Raw genomic sequence first — 25,214 nt, forward strand, 5'->3', positions numbered from 1 at the left:
CAAGGAGGGGTCGCTATGAGTCAGGGCCGACTCGACGGCACATAACAACAACAACAACAACAGGGGAACAGCAGGTTATGGATTCTCCTGGAGCACACTGAGTAAAGAGCGCTAGCCGCCAGCAGGCTCAGAAGCATCCCTCATGTGCCAATGCTTTCTCCCAGATGCTGCCTGGCATGGGAGTGCAGGTACTTTGTGGAATCCTCACCCATCTGGTCCAGTCCCTTCTTTTCTGATCATGAGAAACTGGGATGTAATAAGAGGAAGAGTATGGTTCAGTCATATAAGAAATTAGGAAGGACAGAATAGCAGAGGCAGATATAAGCACAAAGCCTGCATCTGCCATTCAGTTGCTCTGCTAACATCTCGAAGTTGTGAATTTCTCAATTTCTCCTAGTAATTCAGTTGAGTTTTGCTTTATAAAAGAGCCCTGTGGTGCAGTGGTTAAAGAGCTCAGCTACTGATCAAAAGGTCAGCAGTTCAAACCCAGCAGCCACTCTGTAGGAGAATGATGTGGCAGTCTGCTTCTGTAAAAATTTATAGTCTTGGAAACCCTATGGATCAGTTCTACTCTATCCTACAGGGTCACTATGAGTTGAAATCGACTCAGTAGCTATGGATTTTGTTTTGTTTTCTTTTTTGTTTTATACATAGTGAGCCTTTGTTATTTCAATTCAAACAAGTTATAACTTTATGGTTATTTTATAGAGACTCTCTTGATTCTTCATACTGCTTTTTTGCTTTAATGTTTATTTGTCTAATTTTAACATAGTTGTTACTAGCTTGGAATATCTTCTTCCATCCTTTTATCTCACTCTTTCTGTTTTCTTTTGTTCTATGTGTGTCTTCCATAAACAGCATTTATCAGAATTTGTTGTTGATTTTTAAAAAAATATAATCTTATTATCCCTGCCTTTTAACCAATGAATTTAGTCTCTTTACATTTATTGTTATCATTAGCACATATTATTTATAAAAGTAATTATTATATTTTTTTATTTTTTACAAATGAATGTGTGTAATGTCTATGTAAGTAATGAGGCACAATAATAATGTGAACTATGTGGATCTAATACTCATCTTGTGAACTAAAGCACAATTACATCATAGAAACTCCCTCTGTTTCCTTTCCATAGGTGGTGTCTATGTTTAATTTTGCTTGGTTTTGACCCTTATAAAAATAGTATCAGACAGCATGTAGTTTCCTATGATTTATTTTATATTGCCTCACATTTTGTTTAGAAGATCAATTCATGTTATGTATGTAGCTTTGGTTCATTAATTTTAAATGTTATATCATTCCATAATTTATTAGTCCATTCCCTTACTTGTCATCACTTGACTTGTTTCTAAGATTTTACTGCTGTGAATCTTTTTGTATGTGACTCCTAGGGCCCAAGAGCAAAAGTTTCTGTAGGGCATATATTCTAAAGTGAAATATACTTAGGTTCATATATGTCCAACACCATAAGATAATTCCTATAGGATCATTATTTTTTCCAAAGTGGTTATACCAATCTACACATCCACAAGTACTACATAAGAGTTACTGTTGCTCCATGTCCTTTGTCAGCATTTTGCATTATCAGACTTCTTTATTTTTTTCCCTATCTAGTAAATGCGGGAGCTCTGGTAGCATAGTGACTAAGGCACTTGACTGCTAACCAGAAGGCTGGCGGTTCAAACCCACCAGCCACTCCTCGGAAGGAAGGTTGGGCAATCCTACTTCCGTAGTGATACTGCCTCGGAAACCCAAGGAGGGGTCGCTATGAGTCGGGGCCGACTCGACGGCAAATAACAACAACAACAACAACAATCTAGTAAATGCAAAATATTTTCTTGCTGCGGTCTTAGTTTGTACTTCCCTGAGGGAGGAAACAATTGTTTCAAGTAGAGGGGAGTGATCAGCTTTGCAGAATACTGCTTCCTAGTTGTAATGGATAAGTGGGTCACCCTTCTCAAGAGTGTGTGCACTTGAGTATGAGACAATGCCTTAACTCAATGGAATGAATCTTAAGTAGTGGTCAATTGATCCTGTCACAAGCTAAGGGGTAAGGGAGGAGGGGAAGAGAAGCAGGTTCATTGTGCTCCCCATCTAGAGTTACCAATCATCCTGATCTACCTGGAACTGAGGGATTTCTCTGGATAAATGACTGTCAATTTTGAAAATTTCAGGCAAACCAAGATGAGCTGGTCTCCTACCTGTACTGCTTATGTAGATATCCCCAAGCCTGTTAGTCCTAAATACTTTATTGCATGCGAGGAGCCTAATCTTTACACACACACACATACACACACACACAAATGGCCTCTCTACAATAGATGCAGCCTCTCTACTGCCTGTCCTGTAGGCTACAACTGAAATCACCACTAACCTGGGAATATCGCTTCTGGGGGCCATCCCTGTTCTTAATAGCTAATGTGAGCGGGAGAATTTTACTTCTCACTTTAAAAGAAAAATCTGGACCATACTGTGTTTTATGTCAATGCATTCCATAATAGCTGTTGAAAAAAAAAAAAAAAAAAAAAGGCCTCTTTTCCCTGTCTTGGGAAATGTGAATTGTCTGACAAAACACCTCAAAATGACACAGGCTCTAGAGCTGGTCTGCTGGGAAGAATCTGCCACATATGATATAGCAGTTATGTGTGTGGCCATCAAGTTTGAGCTAAGCCTCTCCCAGGAGGCCTGTGTACACACAGGAGGCCCTGATGGAGGGGGCTGTGTCTAAAAGTAGGTTTAACAGGGCTCCTGCTGGAGAATCAGGGAACAAAGATGAAAGGAACCCCTGTTAGCAATTTTCCTCTTTTGCAACAAGTTATGACAGCACTAGCCAACACTTGCATTGGTGGTTTCTCACCCTGCAAATAAGCTCAGTGCTCCTTGTGAGCGAGCTGGCATTCAGCAGGAGCACACTGGGACAGAAGCAAAGGTTGGGAGAAGATGTTGATGCTTCCCCACCATTTGGTGAAGCGTATAATGCCTCAAGTAGTAAACAAAAACTAATTAGTAATATAAATTCAAGAATGTGTGGCTTATCTCACACTGCATGACCTATACTTTCAAGCCATGTTTTTGCTTGGGCAGAGCACAAAATGGGAGGCATGGGGCCAGTGCAGAAGCCCTGTTGTTTTCTTTTGGGGATTGCAGAGTTGCCTTCAGGTTCAAAACCTCCCAGTTGGGCCAAGGTGAACCTATCCTGTAACCCCCTGAAAATATGTCGCACTCTTGCTTTATTTACTTCTATGCTTTATTTGTTTTTGTGTTTCTATTTCTAAATTCAGACATTTCTTATCTCTAATATCACATTATAAGTGGTTTATACATATGTGATTTGAAATATGTGGTTTGAGTGCTTTATAGAAAGCATACATATACTCCAGAGAAAGAGGAAGGAAGACTGAAGAAAATCAGAGCCTAATCCTGCGGAAATGCTAGTCACCCCCTCTTCAGCCCTTACTTCCCCTCTTCTTGGAAATAAAATTAAACTGGGAGTTTCCACGAACAGAGGATAGGTTTGCTATCTTTAAATTAGGAGATTGTCTGTAGCAGTAAGACTGCAGAGTTGGAGAACACCTAAAACTCCAATCAGAGTGATCTGGTGCTTATAAGTTAGTAGATGGAAATGAAATCAATCGTGCCTTCTTCTGGAGGGGACTTCAAGAAAAGAAGTATTGAGCAGATTCTCAGAGGTTTCCACTCACCCGGTCTATGTTTCTATGTGTAGTGAGGTTTTTCTCTTTTAAAATAGTGAGGGTTTTTTCATTTAAATGACTTCCTTTTGTGCTGAGATGATGCATTTATTCCTTCTCTGGGGTTAAAATATACTTTATTGAATGCAGTGGTGATGCCAGTAGTCAGTGACTTAGTTTAGCTTAGCTTAGTTATTTGATGTCTTTACTTGGAATAAGAGAACAGAAAAAAATCTAGTTCAGTTCCCAAATTTTGTTTAAAAAAATGTCTATTAAATGTCGTGATCTGGAAACTATAGGTCTTGAGGATTTGCTATAAAAAAAAAAAAAAAAAGCCTGAAGTTGGTCTCATCCCTCTAGGCCATCTTCAGAGCACCAACTTCCTGCAGGCAATTTGCAAGGGAAGGGGTGTCCCCTCAGGGCCAGATGGATCCATTCTGCTGGCAGATGTATCGTCAGCACAGAGGGAGGTGCACTTGACTATCAAGCTCTCCCATTCTGATGCCAGGACACCCTGGAATCAGCCAACTAGCCTCTCTGTGCCAAATCTGATATAAACCATAGCCGACTGATCTGGCCAATAACAAACCCCCAGTTTGCTTCAGAGTCGTATTTCTCTTTAAAATAGTTTACAAATCAGACTCTTGTGAACACAGCTACCATGCTCTGTTCCACACCATGCAGGCTGACAAATGGGGCTTCTGGCACTAAACAACTGGGCCAACCCTTGGACCAGAACTAATTTATCAAGGTACATGACTTTTGGGGAGATCTCTTGGCAGCCAACCAGCCAGCCTTCCCTGAAAACACCTTTGTGTGTCACAAACACCCATTTTCCATCCAACAGCAACACAAGTTCCTAGTGATTTGTTGGTAAGGAGGAATTTAGATAACTGCCCTAAAGACACCATTAGGACCTAAACAGCTTTGAGCCAGTGAATTTAGGTTCCCCCAGAGCATTACTTTCTTCACATGTAGATGAAGGCTACCTGCTTCAGAGTCACTGAGGCACTTATTAAAATTCATATTCTCAGGCCCTACTTCAGACACATAATCAATATCTGGGGTTAGGACCAGGAATCTAGATATTAAAAGGATACCCATGATGATTTTTTTGTGCATTTTGTGTGAGAACAATTGCCATGGAGGTGGAAGAGAGTGATTGGATTTACACATGAAAGAAAATCTCTAGAATCTTTCTCCCTCTTCCTCCTTCCAGACCCAAGATATTGCCTTCTTTCTTTAAAAATGTTTTTGGTTGTTCATGTCAAGATGGCACCAAAAACAGGTTCTAGCCAGAGGATTGCAGTCAGAGAGGGTCTGGAATGAACCAGGGTCTTGCTGAAGAGGTATGGTGAAAAGCAGAGGGCTCTTAAAGTTGGAGCCTTCCTAGTCCACTTCCCATTCCTGGTATGCTGAGCCTGGACTGGAAACTGGTCCCTCAGGACTCTGGCCCACACAGTCAGCAGAGCACAGGCACCACTCTGTGGCTTGGAAGACCATGAGGAACTACATGGATGGTGGTCAAAATGAGAAAAGACATGTGATTTGATAGAAGTGAGGATGCTGAAGAGTCTCTTAACTCTTCAAACTTCACTTACTCCTCTGATCAGTGGTGGAACACAATTTCCATAGTATGAAGGCAGAATGGTAGAGTAGAAAAAGCAATAAAGATTGGCATTGAAAGACCCAGCTACAGCCATATGCTAGCTGTATGACATCAGGAAAGGAGACTGACTCTGAACCTCAATTTTTAACTCCAAAATGGAGGTGTTAAAAATTTACCTTTTGGAATTGGTGAGGACATTAAATAGGATAATTTATGATAAGTTTCTGGACTGGACTCCAGAACAATAAACGTGTTCAACAGCCCCTTAAAGCCATTGTTCCCAAGGCTTTCCATGCCCTCTGTGATCCATCGCTGACACAGATCTCCCATCTTTTATTTTCTCTCCTCTTACACCTGGATCTCCAATGAATACCAGAGAAGGGAAACAATGCTAATTGTGGACATATTAATTCATGTTACTTGGCAATTTTTAATTCTTGTCTTACTGATGCCACCAGCTGCCTTACTGTGCTGTTCTACTCAGATCTCTAATCCTGCCTTGCTCATCCTCAGAGAAGATAGAACTGGACCTTTTCTTTCCTCCTTTCTTTTCTTTCTCCCCTTCTGTCCTTGAACCTTCTTCCTGCTCCTTCTGAGATATCCCTGAATAACCCCTTCATTTTGTTTCCATAGACTCCTTGACTTTTATCCACAAATCCATTCATTGGTCTCCCAGTCCCCCAGTCTAAACACTGGCCTTCTGGCTACCATACCACCCGCCTTCTTCTCAGCACAGACAAACATCTGCACTATGCTTTTGTAGTTCTTTTTATGACCAACTCCTTGAGTTCTTGCTGTCTGGCTTTTGTCTTCATCCTGACATTAAAGTTGCTCATGAGTGACTTTATAATTCTCAAACCAGTAGTCTCTTTTCAGTTTTCTTCCAGTGTAGTAAGAGAATAAAAGGAAGCAAAGAGAGAGAGAGAGCAAGTGGGAACTTCTACTGAGCAGCCAATATTTCTGGTGGTGTAGTGCCTAAGGCATTTGACTGCTAACCAGAAGGTTGGTAGTTCCAACCACCAGCCACTGCACAGAAGCAAGACTGGGCAATCTACTTCAGTAAAGATTTACCACCTCATCCTCACAACTGGTACACCATTCAATCCTCAGCCTATTTGGCTATGAGACCAGAAGAACTAGATGGTGCCCAGCCACCACTGCCAACCACTCAGAGGGGGATTTCTGTAGGAGATCCTGGAGAGAGAGGGAGAACAATGTGGAACAAAACTCAAAATTATTTGGGAAAAGAAAAGTAGGGGGACCAGGTTGCTGGTCTGATAGAGCCTGGTGGAACCACTGAGACTATAGTCCCTAGCTGCCCTTCAGGTCTGGAATTGAACCAACACCTGTGGCTTCCAGCCAAACAAAAGACAGGCATATGAGTTGAATATGTACCTAAGGTAGATACACTCCTTGGAGAGAAAAATCATGGGAGAAAGAAGGGCTGTTTATGCACAGGGAGACAGTTCAGGGAGCAGGAGTGCATGGAGGGATGGACACAGGAAAGAGGTAACTATTGGGAGGAAGTGGGAGGGGAAGCTGTTGCATTGTGGTAAATTTTAGTCAATGTCATGAGACAACGTGTGTGTGAACTGCTGTATGGACAGTGAATTTGCTCTGTAAACTTTCACCCAAATCACAATTAAAGAAAAAAAAAAAAAAAGATTTACCACCTCAGAAGCTCACTGGGGGTCACTCTAATTTAGAAACAGCTGGATGACAGTGAGCTTCATTTTGCATTTGAGTCTGGACATAAGTTAAATAGTAAAAATTAAGGTTAAAGGCTCAGGTTGCAGGTAATATTCAGAATTTTAAATGCCATGCTAAGGATTTTGTGCTTAATTTGGTAGGCAATTGGAAGTCTGAACAGAGAGGTCATTTGTTATCAATGATCAGAGCTGATCATGATCTGACCCACACCCCTCACCAGATTATTTCACTCTCTGTGCCTCAGCTTTCTCACCTGGAAAGTTAAGACAAAGATAAGAGCAGCATCTGTCCTCTGGTTGTCTGCAAGGCCTGCCAGTTCTATCTCCAAACCATACCCTGAATTTTCCCAGCTCTCTCCATCTAAGCTGTGCTCTCTAGTTCTAGCCCATCACATCTTGCCAGATAAAACTGCAGCTTCCGATGTGGCCTCAGGCTTGCCCTTCTCTGTTGAAATTGGATTACACCCCAGCCCCCAACTTCAACCCTTTGGTGTCTGACCTGGCTTTTCATGTGAAACCCCAGCTCTGTGCAGCCAAGCCTATGGTACCTAGGTGATGTGGCCCGTACCCACATCTCCATCCTCACTCCCAGCCCTCACATTCCAGGCTCAAAGGCCTCCTCTTGTGTCCTCTAGTGCCCAGTCAGTTGGATCTCAGGGCCTTTGTGCCTGTTCTTGTTTCTGCATGAACTGTCCTCCCCCACACCCTCTTGGTGCCTGTCCTTCAGATTTCTGTCTAAAAGCTCACTGCCATCAAGTCTAATCCGACTCATAGCGACCCGTCCTTGGGTTTCCGAGGTGGTATCTCTGCAGAAGTAGATTGCCCAATCTTCCTTCTGAGGAGTGGCTGGTGAGTTTGAACCGCCAGCCTTCTGGTGAACAATCAAATGCCTTAGGCCCTATGCCACCAGAGCTCCCTCAGATCTCTGTTTTTCTATGGAAATGTCACCTCATCAGAGATTCCTTTGAGTAGGGGCCTATGGTATTCACTATCACCATCCCATTTGTTTCTTTATTGTCTCAACACAATTTAAAATTTTGTATTTATTTTCTGGTATATTTATTTATATTCCGTCTTCCCCACTATGCTTTACTCTTCCCAAGGGCAGGGATCATGTCTTTTTTTTAAATTCACCACAATAGCCCCAGTATCTAGCACAAAGTAAGGGATTCATTAAAAACTGAGAGGCTGAATGAATGGAGCCCAGCAGGAACTATGCAATCCCTTCCTTCCATGTTTCTCACTCACAGATGAAGGTGCTACCTCAATATAGAGCTAGCTCCATACCTGAACAGGTAACTTTGCTAACAGTGTGAAATCCTTATAAAGACCAAATCTACATGGTTTACTGCCAAAGCAGAATCAAGTTCAGAAAGCCTAGTTTCCTAAGCAAAAGTAATAAAATTGTTGTTGTTGTTATTTGTATGTGCCATTGAGTTGGACCCAACTTATAGTGGCCACTCCTTGGGTTTCTGAGGCAGTATCACTACAGAAGTAGATTGCCCAACCTTCCTTCCAAGGAGTGGCTGGTGGATTTGAACTGCCAGCCTTCTGATTAACAGTCAAGTGCCTTAGGCATCACACTACCAGAGCTCCCAGTAATAAAATAGGAACTGCATCTAAAACATACCAAAACAATTATTCACACAGTATCTCCAAAAAATTCCTGTCCATATTTACCTTCTACTCTCATATTCCATTGCTGCTCTCCTCATATACTCCCTAACCAAAACCAAATCCTCTTCTTCCATATCCAATCCACATGGACATTCTGTCTCTCTTCCTCCTCCACCCAATATCTCTCTCTATATATATATGTGTGTGTGTGTGTGGAGGGGTGCATACATATATATGTATATATATTATACATGCATTCAAATACATACATTCTATTTGTGTGTGTATATATGTCTATTCTACATATGGAGTACCCAGGTGGTACAAAGAGTTAACATGCTCAGCTGATAAGCCAAAGGTTCAAGTCCACCCAGAGGTACCTCAAAAGAAAGTTCTGACTATATGACCATGAGACCAGAAGAACTAGATGGTACTGGCTACCACTGTCAACCACTCAGAAAGGGATCAGTGCAGGAGATCCCTGATAGAGTGGGAGAGCAATGTGGAACAAAACTCAAAATCATTTAAAGAAAAAAATAAATAAATAAAAAACAGACTTACTGGTGTGATAGAGCCTGGTGAAACCCCCGAGACTACAGCCCCTAGTTACCCTTCAGTCCTGGAATTGAACTCACTCCCATGGCTTCCAGCCAAACAATAGATAGGCACAGAGGGTAAACATTTTCCTTAGAATGCTCAATCATGGGAGAACAGAAGGGCAATATTTGCACAGGGAGATAGCTCAGGGGGCAGGAATGCATAGGAAAGAAGGACACAGGGAAAAAGTAACTACAGGGAGGAAGTGGGAAGAGAGCTGTTACATTGTGGGGATTGCAGTGAATGTCATGAGACAAAAAGTGTATGAACTGCTGTATGGAAAATTAATTTGCTCTGTAAACTTTCACCAAAATCACAATATAGATAAATAAATAGAGAGGACTGGCAATCTACTTCCAAAAAATCTGCCATTGCAAACTCTATGAGCATAGTTCTATGCTGACACACTTGGAGTCTCCATGACTCACAGTTGACTCAACAGCAACTGGCTTATTATATATACATGCATATGTATTCCCTCTCTCTCTCTCTCTCTCTCTCTCTCTCTTTCTCTCTCTCTCTCTCCCTTGCACATACTGACTGCATATATTGTACTGCATGACTCCAGGGTTCTAATCTCCTTTTATTGTATAGATCAGTTTAGCTTTTTCTCTAGCATGAAATCTCCTTTTTTAAGAGGAGAAGAGTTCATCAAAGATGGTCCAGAAATTACCAAAATCTCTTTGGCCAGCTTGGGGAGGTAAGAAAATCTGTCAACATGCCCATATTAAAAATGTTTGCCCTCTCACGTACAACTCACAGCAGACTTCAAATTGATTAATGTAGTCTCCTTGGTAGTTTCTTGGGCGATGCATAAATTGTATTGGTCAATTTGTTAATGGAAACTATAGACGAGTAGTCTGTGTGACTCAAGGAGTAATGGTCTATTGTCTGTGCTGAGAAACTTTTGGCTGAGGAATGGAAAGTAGGATCTTTATCTTTCCCACATATTTCAGCCAAGTGAGAGAGTCTCTGGGCTCAGAGTTAAGACAGGAAGAGGCAGTGGAAATACAAAAATGAATGCAGACATCAACTGGGATCCTAAACTTGGCCCCGTTATAAAGTAGTCAGCTAGAATAAATTGAATTCTGGGCCTGATTTTTTAAGTTATGCTATTTTTCCATATATTATCTGCTGTTATTAAGTGTTGCCGATAATTTGTATCCTTGATGTATTTATTCATTCTTGAAAAACTGTAGTTTCCCTGCTCTGAGTGGCATATTCCATTCTTCTTGGCTCATCTGAGGAGAAAGAGAAAGAAATGCAAGAGGTTGAAATGAGAAAAGGACAAATCTGTTTTCCACTCTCATTTTAAACCTGAGTAACTTGAACAAGGCAATTACTTTCCCTGTACCTGAATTTTTCAATTTAAAATGGAGTTAGCAATATCTGTCTCTTACCTAAAGTCCCAGAGGTAATGAAAAGAAGTTGAATCCACTTTCCAGAAAGATCTTTACAATAAAAAGAAAAAAAAAAAAAAAAAAACATTGCACCTAGAAAATGTAAATTTTCTACATCTTTGACAAGCCATGGCCATATACATTTGATACTTACTTGAGATTAACTTGATGCTAGATTTTATTTAGGAGCTCTGGTAGCATAGTGCCTAAGGCACTTAACTGCTAACCAGAAGGCTGGCAGTTCAAACCTACCAGCCACTCCTCAGAAGGAAGATGGAGCAATCTACTTCCGTAGTGATACTGCCTCGGAAACCCAAGGAGGGGTCCCTATGAGTTGGGTCCAACTCGATGGCACATAACAACAACAACAGACTTGATTCTGTCATATCAAAAAGTTTCTGGCTATTTTTTGTGGGTTCTGTGCTAAGATTTGCCATGTTGGGAGGAAATTCTTTCAGGGCACAGCAAGGAGAGTGGGCACTAGCATCCATGCCAACCAGACTTGGGGCATAGATGGTTATTAGTCACAGGCTATTGTAACTAGAACTGTTTTGATTATTTTATGTTCCTTAGACCTAGAGACTAGAGAGAGTGTAAAATACAAGGCAACACCCACATTCATGGTGCAAATTACTTATTTCAGGAAATGTTTACTCATATCAGTTGGCACTGAATGAAACAGTTTCTGAAAAATATGCCATCAAGATTAACTGCATTTAAAATGCTTGACAGGACGATAAAGTACAAGCTTCAGTTCTGCATGGATCTGAGGCCTTCTTAACTCAGTGGTTATCACAGCCAGGAGCCCCAGAACAGAAGCTCATCCCAGATCGGCCCTGCTTACTGATCTATCAAGGACTGACTGGTAGCGGTCAGCTAACCCAGTCCCGAGCAAGGCGTAACACAATAGAGTTAAGAATCATCTAAAGAGGTTGAAGGTGTGGATGAGTTCTATCAATAAAACATTTATCAATGCCCACTGCTACTCCAAGCAAACACATCACAGCTGTCTGCAGTCCATAACAACAATCAAAAAAAAAAAAATGTCATCAAGTCCATTCCAACTCATGGTGTTACAGAGTAGAAGTACATTCCATTGGGTTTTCTTGTCTGTGATCTTCACAGAGGCACAGCACCAGACCTTTCTTTTGCAGTGCTGCTGGATGGGTTTGACTGCAAACCTTAATTAATAGTCAGTACAAATTGTTTGTGCCACCCAGGATCTATAGACTGTAATGCGACGCAACACAACCACTGCTATGGAGTCGGATCCGACTCATAGCAACCCTTTGTACCACTACGAAAGTAGATTGTCCAACCTTCCTTCTGAGGAGTGACTGGTGGGTTTGAACCACCAACCTTCTGGTTAGCAGTCAAATGCCTTAGGTACTACACCACCAGAGCTCCGCTATAGACTGTAATAGTGTTATAAACCCAAGGAGGTTTGCAAAGCTCATGTATACTGGTAAAGGCTAGATGAAAACACGTACTGGGAAACTGCACCATAACACAATAAGGGGTGGGTAGATGCATACAAAGAATTCAAACACATAAACTGTATGCTGCTTTATTGCTAGGTTACTGAAATGCCAGTAAACCTAAATGAAATGCTGATTGGTTCAGGTGCCAGCTGCAGTTTGGTGTCACCTGGGGGCAGCCGTCTGCTTGGACCTTAATATCTGGGCTCTGTGACTGTCTGGTGGAGCAGACAGGGGTCTGCAAGGAAGGGTCGCTGTGAGTCAAAGCTTGACTGCAGTGAGTTTGGTTTGGTTTTCTTGGTAACTGTCTGGAAGGAGCTCTGGTGATGTAATTGTTAAGGAATGTGGCTGCTAACCAATAGGGTGGCCATTTGAATCCACCAGCTGCTCTGCAGAAGAAAGATGGGGCATTCTGCTTCGGTAAAGATTTACAGCCTTGGAAACTTAATGAGTATCACTAAGAGTCAGAATTGACTCAACAGCAGTAAGTTTGGTTTTGGTTTGGTGACCGTCTGGGACTTCAGAATAGCCAAGAAGTTCCAGATGATGTTGTTATCTACCAGAATGGGAAGGAGCTCTGCTGGTATAGTGATTAAAGCATTCAGCTGCTAACCATAAGGTTGGCTTTTCAAACTCAGCAGCCACTCTTCAGGAGAAAGTAAAGATTTACAAACTTGGAAACCCTAAGGGGCAGTTCTGCTCTGTCCTATAGGGTCACTATGAGTCAGAATAGTTGCTAAAAGAACTAACAGATCTGTCCTGGAGGAAGTGCAGCCAGAATGCTCCTTGGAAGCAAGAATGGCCAGACTTCGTCTCACCTATTTTGGTCATATTGTAAGAAGGGACCATTCCCTGGAGAAGGATGTCATGCTTGGTAGGGTGGAGGGTCGATGAAAGAGGGGGAGGCCTTCAACGAGATGGATTGATACGGTGGCTGCGATGATGGGCTCAAGTATAGCAGGGATTGTGGGGCTGGCGCGGGATCGGGCAGTGTTTCGTTCTGCTGTGCATGGGGTCACTATGAGTCGGAAACGACTCGACGGCACTTAACAACAACAACAACAATAAATGAGTCAGAATCAACTTGATGGCAGTGGGTTTTTGGTGTACCAAGCTGGGATGAGCAAGCTGAGAACACAGCATAGAGTCAGGGTCCCTTTCTTGGTCTCCCTACTTCCTGCATTGGGTGATAGGGTCTCCCTACCCCCACATCCCACATTCTCACTCAGGGTAAGAACCTTATTCCACCAGAACTTCTGAGCTACCATCATCTCTGGCCAGCCCACTTGAGTCCCTCTGGAAACTACTCCCCTTCCTTCATTTCTTTAAAACCCACTAATATGGAGTTGTTGAATGATGCATACTTTATCGAACATTTTGTGAGTAAAATGAGGTAATTACAGCATAGGATAGGATTGTACTTTGTACGGCCCTGTCTCAAATGAGGATTCTCTCCCCTCCCCCCCTTTATCCCTCTCTCTCTCCCTCTCATTAACTATACTCTTGATTTTTTTCCCCCGCAGATCAATTCAGCATTTTTCACCCAACCCAAATTAGGCTTTTTGCCTTTTTCTATCTCAAAACACAGTAAGGTTCTTGGCTAAACCAAGGGTCATCTACTGTTCCTCTCTCAGCAATGTTAAGTCTGTAAGACCTCAAGGGTGATTGTTTGTGTTTTTTGTTTGTTGGTTTGTTTTTAACATATTCACTCAATCAAAATTTCAGGCAAGCTATCACCCACCTGTCTACACACACACACACACATGCATACACACACACTACTGCTACTCCCACCCCCACCCTGTGCCCACTCCCCACTACCCTTCACTGCCCCAAGACCAATTGGAGGGAGGAGGATATGGATGAGGAAGCTTGGTTTCTTTGTGCTGTAGCCCAGTGTTTAAATATCCCTGGTTAGAGCATTTCCAAACTCTAGCTCCCACTCCTGACATTGCAACCTCTTTGGGACCTTTCCCTTTGCCTGAGAGAGCTGACCAAGAGGAAATCTGAGACAAGGATATAAGGCCCTGGCAGATCCACAGTGTCCACCACTAAACTTCCTCATTTCCCAATAGTCAGTCAACCTGCTCTAGCATGGATACTGACCACACCTCAGCAATCTAATCTACCCCTGACCTCTAGTTGCCAAAAACAGAGAGTAAGTGCACATCCTCATCCTCCTTCCCCTCAGAGACATGCTCCCCAGAGTCCTCCTTCCTCTAGCCCCAGATGGTTTTCCTTATACCCTCTGCTTCCTCCTGAGATGTGAGTTCCTGAGACAGTCCTCAGCCCTTCTTTCTCCTTATGCCTACCTACATGCTCTCATCTGCTCATGGTGGTTGAACACATGAGGGCTTCCAAATCTAATCTCCAGCCCTGACCTTTGATCCCAGCTCCACATCCAGATGTCCAATTGTGTCTTAGTTCCCTTATGCTGCTTAACCAGAAACACCACAGGCGGATGATTAAAGAACAGGAATTTGTTTTCTCAGAAGTTCAGAAGTCAGAAATCAGGACATGGCCCTATGAGGAGGTCCTTCCTTATCTATTTCAAAGCATCTAGTAGCTGCCAGCAATCGACATTCCCAGGCTTACAGATACATCTGTCTGTCTTCCTATCCACTTTGTGTGTGTCTGTGTCTACTCTGCTCTTTTTATAACTCAGAAGTGATTAGGTTTAAGATCCACCATACACTGGTATGATAGCATTCACAGAACAAAAGAAAAGTCCCTGCTTACAAGTAGGATCATATTTACAAGTACAGAGGTTAGGATTTCAACACATATTGGGGAGTGGAGAGGAAAGTTCAATCCATTACAATCAGCATGTCCAAAGTCAACTTACTAACTTCTCCAACAAGCATGCTCCTCCTCCTTATTTCTTCTTCCCCATTCATTCAGGCCAAAAGTCCAGGTAAATGACTCCCTCGGCCACAAAGTTCCAGTTCTTCCTCCCAGCCACAGTCCTACTGGAATCCATCACTCTGCATGGATGGTCCTCATCACTTCCTGCCTGCATCCCTACATAGCACCCTCCAGGCTTGCCCACCTCTAGCTTTGAGGACATCTGTCCATGCTCCACTGCCACCAGAGTACAAGTACCTGATCATGTCACTCCCCTTTTTAAAGCCATTGCAAGGTTTCCCACCAACTTCATAATGATTTACCAACTCCTCATCCTTTCATAAAATGCCCTTCATGTTTTGGCCTCTAACCAAGTCTCCTGACACTTCCTCACATGGCCGTGTTCCATTCAATCCAAATCATATAATAGTGTCCTCATCATGCTTTGTTCCTCCCTCAGTCCCTTTGCACCTACTGTCTTCCCTACTTGTAGCACTTAACTCTTATTTGTGTATCAAGGCCTAATCAGACAGCACCTCCTCCAGGATGCTTCCCTGACAAGGTTGGTTGAGCATCCTATTTCAGCATTCCCATTATCATCCATACCAAACAATCCATACATTTAGTAACAAAACATCTATGCTGTTGTATTTAGTTGTTGTTGTTATGTGCCATTGAGTCAGACCTGACTCATAGTGACCCCTCCTTGGGTTTCCGAGGCAGTATCCCTACGGAAATACATTGCCCAACCTTCCTTCCACGAAGTGACTGGTGGGTTTGAACCACCAGCCTTCTAGTTAGCAGTCAAATGTCTTAGGCACTATGCTACCAAATTTTTTTTTTTTTTTTATAGTTACATGTGTGTGTGTGTGTGTGTGTGTTGTGTAAAGACCTCCTCAACCGCATCCCCCTCCTCAATGTCTTCACTGCCCATGAATAGTTAAACACTGTCAGTCACTTCCCATGTTGGATTCTGTGGTAGTTACATTTGTATGTCAACTTGGCTGGGTGTGGTTGATTAGCTGGGCAGCTGGTAGTAGTTATTCCCCATGATGATACTGGCAATTAGCTCCATGGTATCATCTACCACAAGCAGCTGAGTAGCCTTTGGAATGTGGTCTGCTTCCTGTACATAAGGAGAAGCCTTGGGAATGGTCTCTAGCCTATGGCATGCTTGGACCCTGCATGTAGCCATGTCATTGCTCAGCAGCCTGCTATGCTCTGCTGACCTTGGGACTTACAATGGACTTAAGTTAATGGCCTGCCGTGTGGTTTGGTAACATCAGGACTGTGCCTTTTTACTTGTCAACCTTGGGTTTATCAGTCTTAGCAGCCAGCAGCTGCCTGAATGAAGAAAACCTTCTAGCTCCAGTGGGCCAGGAGCAGGAGGCAAAGCTGAACCCCCAAGTTTGAGGGCTTTCACTCAGCCCCTAGAGCCTGGCACTTTGAACTCAGACTTCTAGCCTCCCAAGCTGTAAGGAAATAAATTCCTGTTTGTTAAGGCCATCCCGTTTGTGGTATAATTCCTGTCAGAGTGGCCCTAGGTAACCAGAACAGACTCCTTGATGCTTTCTGCTCATGGGCAGACTACAAGCAATTTGAGAAGAGACCAAAAACTGGAACTCTTTTCTGTCCCTAGTCCCCAACAGGGTCAAGTATATAATCAGTGCTGAGTAAACACTTGCTGAATTTTTCAATTAGTAGGTTGCAGTCTTTGCCCATTTCCAGGGGTATTGTAAGAGATTTGGGGTTTGGTCCTGATGCCTAGAAGTTAAAACAACCAAGAAATACATGGATTTTGCTTTCTTTTATCTGCAAAGAACAATTTTTTTCCAGGAGAAAAAAAGATTAGGTAGTTGTCTAGCACCATGCTGTAAGAAGAAGACAACCTGAGAGGCATTCTGAGGAGGGACAGGAGGGTGAAGCCTCCCAGCACCATATATATATATATATATATATATATATATATATATATATATATATAGGATCCCAGCCAGAGAAGACTGAAATACAAAGAGAGCCCTGAGGACCATGGCTACAGGACCATTCTAAGGGGGCAAATTCAGCTTGTTACTTGTTGCCTAAGATAAAGTAATGAAGGCTGTAGAATGACAGGTCTTCACTCAGTGTAGGGAGGAACTGCAGCTTCTTGGCAACAAGAGGCTCTAACCTTATGATTTTTAGCCTAGGCTACACAGGATCACAGCTTCTGAGACTTCAATGCCCAGCCGCACTGCAAGGCAACTAAATCAGAAGCTCTAAAGGGGTATTCAAGCAATTTTCCAATGCTCCCCCAAGTAATTCCATTGTGCAGCCCAGACTGAGAACTGTGTGCTTCAAATGTGAATGTGTGTGTGAATCAAAGTAGCAGGGAATTTGTTAAAAAATTCACTCTGGATAGTTCTATCTGGGCTGAGGCCCGAGAGCCTGCATCTCTAATAAGCTCATGGTATTATTGATATAGCTTGTTTCTAGAGGTAGTGAGCCAAATACCACCGAGAGTATTCAAGAAGCTGGATGATTACTTTGTATGGATACTGCAGAGCAGGTTAATGCTCTGGATAGGAGTTTGGATTAGATCAGTGGCCATCAGTCTTTCTGGAACAGCTACAGTATTTATCTCCTCTCAAACAAAATCATGCACAGAAAGCCAATATATAAACCCAGCAAAGCACAGCTGTTCAGTTAGAGTGAAAGTGCAAAACTCAGAGCCCTGCCCTGTTGGCATATTTGTTTCTCTACCCCAAGGCACTGGTAGCGTAGTGCCTAAGGCACTTGCCTGCTAACCAGAAAGCTGGAGGTTCAAATCCAGTAGCCACTCCTCAGAAAGAAGGTTGGGCAATCTACTTCCATAGTGATACCACCTCAGAAACCCAAGGAGGAATTGCTATGAGTTGGGTCTGACCCGACGGCACATAACAATGACACCACCCCAAGGCAACTAAAGCTTCCATGAAGTACATTATGAAGACACCCTCAAAAACAAACCAAACAACAACCAAAAAAAAAAAAAAAAAAGGAGGAAAAGACTAAATTGTATATGTGAAAAACATTAAATTGGCCAAAAAAAAAAAAAAAAATCAAACCCATTGCCATCAAGTCGATTCTGACTCATGGGGAACCCAAGTATAAGAGAGTAGAACAGCCCCATATGAGCTTCACATAAACAGATCAGCAGGCCTGTAGACAAGTATGTCATTGTTGTTGTTAGGTGCCGTTAAGTCAGATCTGACTCATAGCAACCCTATGTACAACAGAATGAAGCATTGCCCAGCCATGCTCCATCCTCACAATCCTTGCTATACCTGAGCCTGTCATAGCAGCCACTGTGTCAATCCATCTTGTAAAGGGCTTCCCCTTTTTCGCTGACCTTCCACTTTGCAAAGCATATCCTTCTCTGAAGAATGATGCCTCCTGACAATATGACCAAAGTAGGTGAGACGAAGTCTACCCATTCTCACTTCCACGGAGCATTCCAGCTGCACTTCTTCCAGGACAGATTTGTTAGTTCTTCTGGCAGTTCATGGTACTTTCAGTATTCTTCACCAACAACCCAACTTAAAAGGATAAACTCTTCTTCAGTCTTCCTTATTCATTGTCCAGCTTTGACATGCATAGAAGGCAATTGAAAATACCATGGCTTGGCTTAGGTGCACCTTAGTCTTCAAAGAGACATCTTTGCTCTTCAGCACTTTAAAGAGGTCATTTACAGCAGATTTGCCCAGGGCAACATGTCATCTGATTTCTTGACTGCTACTTCCATTGGTGTTGATTGTAAAACCAAGTAATATGAAATCTTTGACAGCTTCAATCTTTCTCCATTTATCATGATGTAGTTTATTGGTCCAACTAGATGGCACATAACAACAACAACAACAACAGTTTATTGGTGCAGTTGTGAGGATTTTCATATTCTTTATGTTGAGGTGTAATCCATACCACAGACTGTAATCTTTAATCTTCATCAGTAAGTACTTCAAGTCATCTTCACTTTCAGCAAGCAAGGTTGTGTTGTCTGCACATCTCAGGTTCCCCCATCCTGATGATGCATACTTCTTCATATAGTCTGGCTTCTTGAATTATTTACTGAGCATACAGACTGAATAAATATGAGGAAAGGATACAACCCTGATGCACACCCTTTCTGATTTTAAACCATGCACTGTCTCATTGTACTGTTCTAATGATAGCCTCCTGGTCTATGTACAGGCTCCTCATGAGCACAATTATGTGTTCTGGAATCCCCATTATTCTCAATGTTATCCATAATTTGTTACAATTCACACAGTCAAAGACTACTCCATAGTCAATAAAACACAAGCTAACACCTTTCTGGTGTTCATTGCTTTCAGCCAAGATCATCTAACATCAGCAATGATATCCCTCATTCCACATCCTCTTCTGAATCCAGTTTGCACTTCTGGAAGTTCCCTATCAATATACTACTGCAATCGTTTTTTAATTATTTTCAGAAAAATTTTGCTTACATGTGATATTAATGATATTATTTGATAATTTCCACATTCTTTTGGATCACTTTTCTTTGGAATGGGTAAAAATATGAATATCTCCCAGTCAGTTGGCCAGGTAGCTGTCTCCCAAATTTCTTGGCATAGATGAGTAAGCACCTGCAGTACTGCATCCATTTGTTGAAACATCTCTATGGGTATTCCATCAATTCCTGAGGCCTTGCTTCAGTGCAGCTTCAACTTCTTTCTTCATTGCCATTGATTTTGATCATATGCCATCTCTTGAAACACATGAACATTGACCAATTCTTTCTTGTACAGTGACTCTGTGTATTCCTTCCATCTTCTTTTGATGCTTTCTTGCAACATTCAATATTGTGCCCATAAAATCTTTCAGTATTGCAATTCAAGGCTTGAGTTTTTTCTTCAGTTATTTTAGCTTAAGAAATGCCAAGCATGTTCATCCCTTTTGGTTTTCCAACTCCAGGTCTTTGAACATTTTATTATAATAATTTACTTTGTCTTCCTGAGCTGCTCTTTGAAATCTTCTGCTTAGCTCTTTTATCTTGTCATTTCTTCCATTTGCATTAGCTACTCTCCAAGAGCAAGCTTCAGAATCTCTTCTGACATCCATCTTGGTCTTTTCTTCCTTTCCTGACTTTTTAATGGCCTTTTGCTTTCTTCATGGATGATGTTCATAATGTCATCCCACAGTTCATCTGGTTTCAGTAATTGGTGTTCAATGTATCAAGTCATTTCCTCAGATGGTCTCTAAATTCAAGTGAGATATAATCAAGGTCATATTTTGGCTCCTGTGGGGTTGTTTTAATTTTCTTCAGCTTCAACTTGAACTTGCATATGGGCAGTTGATGGTCTGTTCCATAGTCAGCTCCAGGCCTTGTTTTGACTGAAGCTTCTCCACTGCCTCTTTCCAAAGATGTAGTCAATCTGATTCCTGTGTATTCTATCTGATGAGGTCCACATGTATAACAACAACTTATGTTATTGAAGAAAGATATTTGTAATGAATAAGTCATTGGTATTACAAAATTCTATCATGTGATCACCAGCATCATTTCTATCACCAATGCCATATTTTCTATCTGTGATTCTTCTTTGTGTCCAACTTTCACATTCCAGTCACCAATAATAATCAACACATCTTGGTTGCATATTTAGTCAATTTCAGACTGCAGAAATTGGTAAAAATCCTCACTTTCTTCATCTTTGGCTTCAGTGGTTGGTGCGTAAACTTGAATAGTAGCATTAACTTCTAGACAAGTATAGTGGAACTTTAAAAAAAAAAAAAGGCTGTTGAGTAAATTCCAATGCATGGCGACCTCTGGAACAGAAGAGAACTTTCCCATAGGGTTTCCAAGGCTGTGATCTTTAGAGAAGCTGATTGCCACATCTTTCTCTTGAAGAGAAGCTGGTAGGTTCAAACTGCTGACCTTTCAGTTAGCAGCTGTGCTTTCAATCACTGCATCACCAGGGATCCTGGATATTATTTAATAAACCTAGATACTATTAAACAAACTTATTGAACTTGATTTCAAATGCTGAGGATTATTTCGGAAACTGGAACTGTTAATGCTTGAACAACGAGGTAACACCAGCTAGTGAAACAAGTAAACCTGGATTAGTGAGCATTAAAGTATTAAGGACAAGGGAATCTGTAGGATTTGGGGCAACGCATTCTGTTTTCAGCAAGCTTATCCTGTGAAATGTGTCAAAGCCTCACTGACTGCTTAGAGGAGTGAAGTAGAGAGAGCAAGGGCACGAAGCTGTTGTGAGCACTTTCCTTCTAAAAGTGATGACAAGTCCATCAGTAGGATTTAATGAGCAAAATCAATGTGCTGTGTCCCCCAGATGTCACACACCTGAGAGCCAGAAGCAGCCTGTCTACACAGAAGGGAAGTGGCCAGACTCTCTACTTTGTTGAATCTGTTTTTGTTACTTAAGAACCTTTCCAGTATCTTCAAATTGCAATTTTAAATATTCAGAGGGGACTGCATGAGCGGGGAACTGTAGGGCTTCACAAAGTGATTCAATGCAATCAGAGTATCAGTAAAGGAGAAAGAGAATTGAATTGAGTGATTCAGTGGGTTTTCCTTATTGGGAAAAAATCATTACCAAGAAGAAGCAGAGATTGTAACCAGAGTGAAAGAAAAAATCATTGGGTGACTTTTGTCCAGTGACAAGAAGCTGGTATTTGGGTCACAGACCTGTGCCCTAATCCCAGCTCCTCTTTTTACCAGCTATGTGAATTTGGGCAAGTGAATTAAACTGTCTATGCTTTGATTTCCTCTCTACTAAAAGGGATTATAATAGTATCTGCCCTATTATTTTTTTTTTGAGGATTAAATAAGATAATGCCAGTAAAATGCTTGGCATCCTGTCTATCATAAACACTCAGTAAAATATAACTACCACTTCTGCTCTTACTACTATCATCAATATTATTAATGCAGTGACCTATATAATAATTAGCTGTTTTCATTAGTAGTAGTATTTGGAATGCTGAGCCTCTCCATCACATTCACATTAGAAAAAAGGGGGAGGGGGGGCTATGACTAGCAAGGCATGCCAAGTATCCCCTGAGAAAAAAATCATCCTTTCTCAAAATTTGAATAACATATTTAAGTCTCCTACTTTGAAGGGACCTTGTTTCAAACAGAATAGGATAAATGTTGCTGCTGTAAGAAATAAACATCCAAATCTCAGTGGTTAAGACTGCAAAAGTTTATTCTTGCTCATGTCCCGCTCCAGTACAAGGCAGTTGACATCTCTCCCCTAAGCAGTGGTTCAGGGTCCTAGGAAATTTCTACCTGGAGATAAATGAGTCTTCTCCAAGCCATTATTCTAATATCCATGAGTCCCTTTGTCATATAGCATGGATTAGGGCCTTCACTACCCTGGTAGTTCTCATCTGAATGTACTAGTTGGCCTACATCCCTGCACCAAAATTAATCATAAGTTAGTAGTATGACAGGTATAAACTGGGTGGTTTATACCACTTTATACTCCTTTATTCTGGAGAAAATGCATTTATTAATACAGCCTAAGATCACGTTCATTTTTTGTGTGTGATGTTCAACTCACCATCAATTGGAATAGCCATAGATATACAAGTTCTGTCTTAACAATGTTTAGTCTTCTCTTTTCAATCTAAATACGAATCTTCATGATGGAAAAAGTCCAAAAGGAGTATATAAATTAAGGAGATTTGCTTGCCCTAGTTTATCTATTCATATCACCCATCCACTCTACGCAGGTGGTAAGCTTTCCTGAAGGGTGCCTTATAGTCTAAGCTTATTTGTAGCAAATTCTGAGCCAGATAGCTGACAAGACCTGCCCACTCCTGTTATTTTTCAGACTGACTCTCCCACCTCTTGTTGCAGGTACCACATCTGTGTCACTGTGCTGACCTACTTCCTCCCCCTGCTGGTGATTGGCTATGCGTACACTGTAGTGGGAATCACCTTGTGGGCCAGTGAGATCCCAGGGGACTCCTCTGACCGTTACCACGAGCAAGTCTCTGCCAAGCGAAAGGTGAGCAGGGATAGGCAGCACATAAACACCCTGACCCAGGCCACAAGCTGGCAAACAAGGAATGACGTAAACCCCAGAGTCTTAGAAGGCTCAGAGGCAAGAGGTCCAAAACATTCCTGGGTCTGAGCAAAGGTATAGGGAAGAGAGGAAATGCGAGGGGAGGGGAAGGGAAGGGAAGAGGAATATTTCTTAAGAGGATTTTTAACATGCACCTGAAGGCAAAGACATGAGCCACCTTTCTTTCTCCTTAAGAATAATTAAGGACCTCTGGTGGTGTAGTGCCTAAGGCATTTGACTGCTTACCAGAAGGTTGATGGTTCAAACCCACCAGCCAGTCCACAGAAGCAAGTCTGGGCAATCTATTTCAGTATGGCTTTACCACCTCGGAAACCCGAACGGGGTTGCTATGAGTTGGAATGGACTCATGGCAGTGAGTTTGGGAGTTTTGTTTTGTTTCGTTTTTTCCCAACCATTAAAACACACAAACAGAAAAGGAGAGACAGACACACATATACACATACATTTAACTGCAGAAGCGTTAAAGAACCATGCAGTCTTCTTTATTATTTATTTAACTTTTCAATAAATAATACATTCATGTCATTCAAACATCAAAAGTATTAAAAGGGACAAAGTTATAATGATGGAGACGAGATCAGAGGTTAGCGGGTTAGGGTTGAGGAGAGGGTCTGACTATAAAGGGGTAATTGAGGAGGAGTCTTTGAGCTAATGTTTCATAGAACTATACACACAAAAAAAAAAAAGTTAGTGCATGTAGAAACTGGCAAAATCCAAAACTACAACTGGAGTTTATTTAATAGTATTATACTAGCACCAATTTCCTGGTTTGGTAAAGCAGCATAACTATGTGAGATAATATTGCTGCAGGAAGTTGGGTAAAGTGTACCTGGGGACTCTGTGTTGTTTTTTATTTTTTAATTGTGATTTGAGTGAAGATTTACAGAGCAAATTCACTTTCCATACAGCAGTTCACACATACTTTGTCTCATGTCATTGACCATAGTTTACCACAATGCAACAGCTCCCCTCCCACTTCCTCCCCATAGTTACCTCTTTCCAGTGTCCTTTCCTCCATACACTCCTGCCCCCTGAGCTGTCTCCCTGTGCCTAAGCAGATATTCTTTCTCCCATGATTGTTCTCTCCAAGGAGTGTATCAACTTGAGGTAAATGTTCAACTCATATGCCTATATTTTGTTTGGCTGGAAACCACAGGTGTGGATTCAATTCCAGACCTGAAGGGCAGCTAAGGGCCATAGTCTGTGGTTCCACCAGGCTCTATCGGACCAGCAAACCTGGTCCCCACCTTTTTTTTTTTTTTCTCCAAATAATTTTGTGTTTTGTTCTACATTGTTCTCCCTCTCAATCAAGGATCTCCTACATAGATCCCCTTCCAAGTGGATGACAGTGGTAGCCGGGCACCATCTGGTTCTTCTGGTCTCATAGTTGTATAGGCTGCAGATCAGATGGTGTACCTGTCACTAGGACTAATTGTTTACAAGAATTTTGGTTTTCTTCATTCTTCTTTGCTCTGGATGAGGAGAGACCCATCGTTGCATCTAGATGGCAGCTTGATAGCTCTTAAGATCCCAGTCACTACTCGCCAAAATAGGAGGTGGAACAATGTTTTGTATAGTATGTAATGCCAATTGAGCTTGATGTCCCCTGTGACTATGGTCCCAAGCCCACAGGTTCAACTATGTGGTCCCTCTGGGTAGTTGGCTGTGACCAAGCAGTGACCACAACCTTGTCCCTTGTCAGCTCTACTATACACCTGGGAATTCTGATAATTTGCATAAATTTATAGGACCATTATCTGCCAACCCTATATATGTTCTTGGATACACTCTGCATTTCATAGACATACTTAATCATTTAGCCTGTCCACCCATCTATCCATCCATATATCCATGTTTTCCTTCACAGAAAAGGAAGTACTGTATGTGCAAAAGGGTTCATATTTGTGGTCTGTACCTCCCATTTACCTCTCTATGTCTTTCTCATCCTCAATGGTGCAAATTGGTCACTCACATCATATTGGTCACCAAAATCAATACTTATCTCTATCTATCTAATAGCCTTCCCTCACCTTCCCTCCCACCCCTGGTAACCAACAAAGAAAATTTCCTTCTATGGATAAACCTTTCCTTAACATTTACAATAACGGACTAATACAATATTTGTCCTTTTGTGATTGACTTATTTCACTCAGCATAATGTCCTCCAAGTT

General features: G+C 41.8%; 1 protein-coding gene across 1 annotated transcript in view; it reads left to right on the forward strand.

The window, feature by feature from the left end:
- Positions 1-25,214, forward strand: part of TACR1 (tachykinin receptor 1) — a 256,694-nt gene that overhangs the window by 220,267 nt on the left and 11,213 nt on the right. Inside the window, exon 3 of the mRNA XM_007957423.2 lies at positions 22,815-22,965. Within this exon, the coding sequence (XP_007955614.1) occupies positions 22,815-22,965 (151 nt within the window). The remainder of the gene's footprint in view (positions 1-22,814; positions 22,966-25,214) is intronic.

The sequence above is a fragment of the Orycteropus afer genome, unplaced genomic scaffold, assembly GCF_000298275.1.
Source record: "Orycteropus afer afer isolate SDZICR_OR568_19922 unplaced genomic scaffold, OryAfe1.0 scaffold00748, whole genome shotgun sequence".
Taxonomy (NCBI): domain Eukaryota; kingdom Metazoa; phylum Chordata; class Mammalia; order Tubulidentata; family Orycteropodidae; genus Orycteropus; species Orycteropus afer.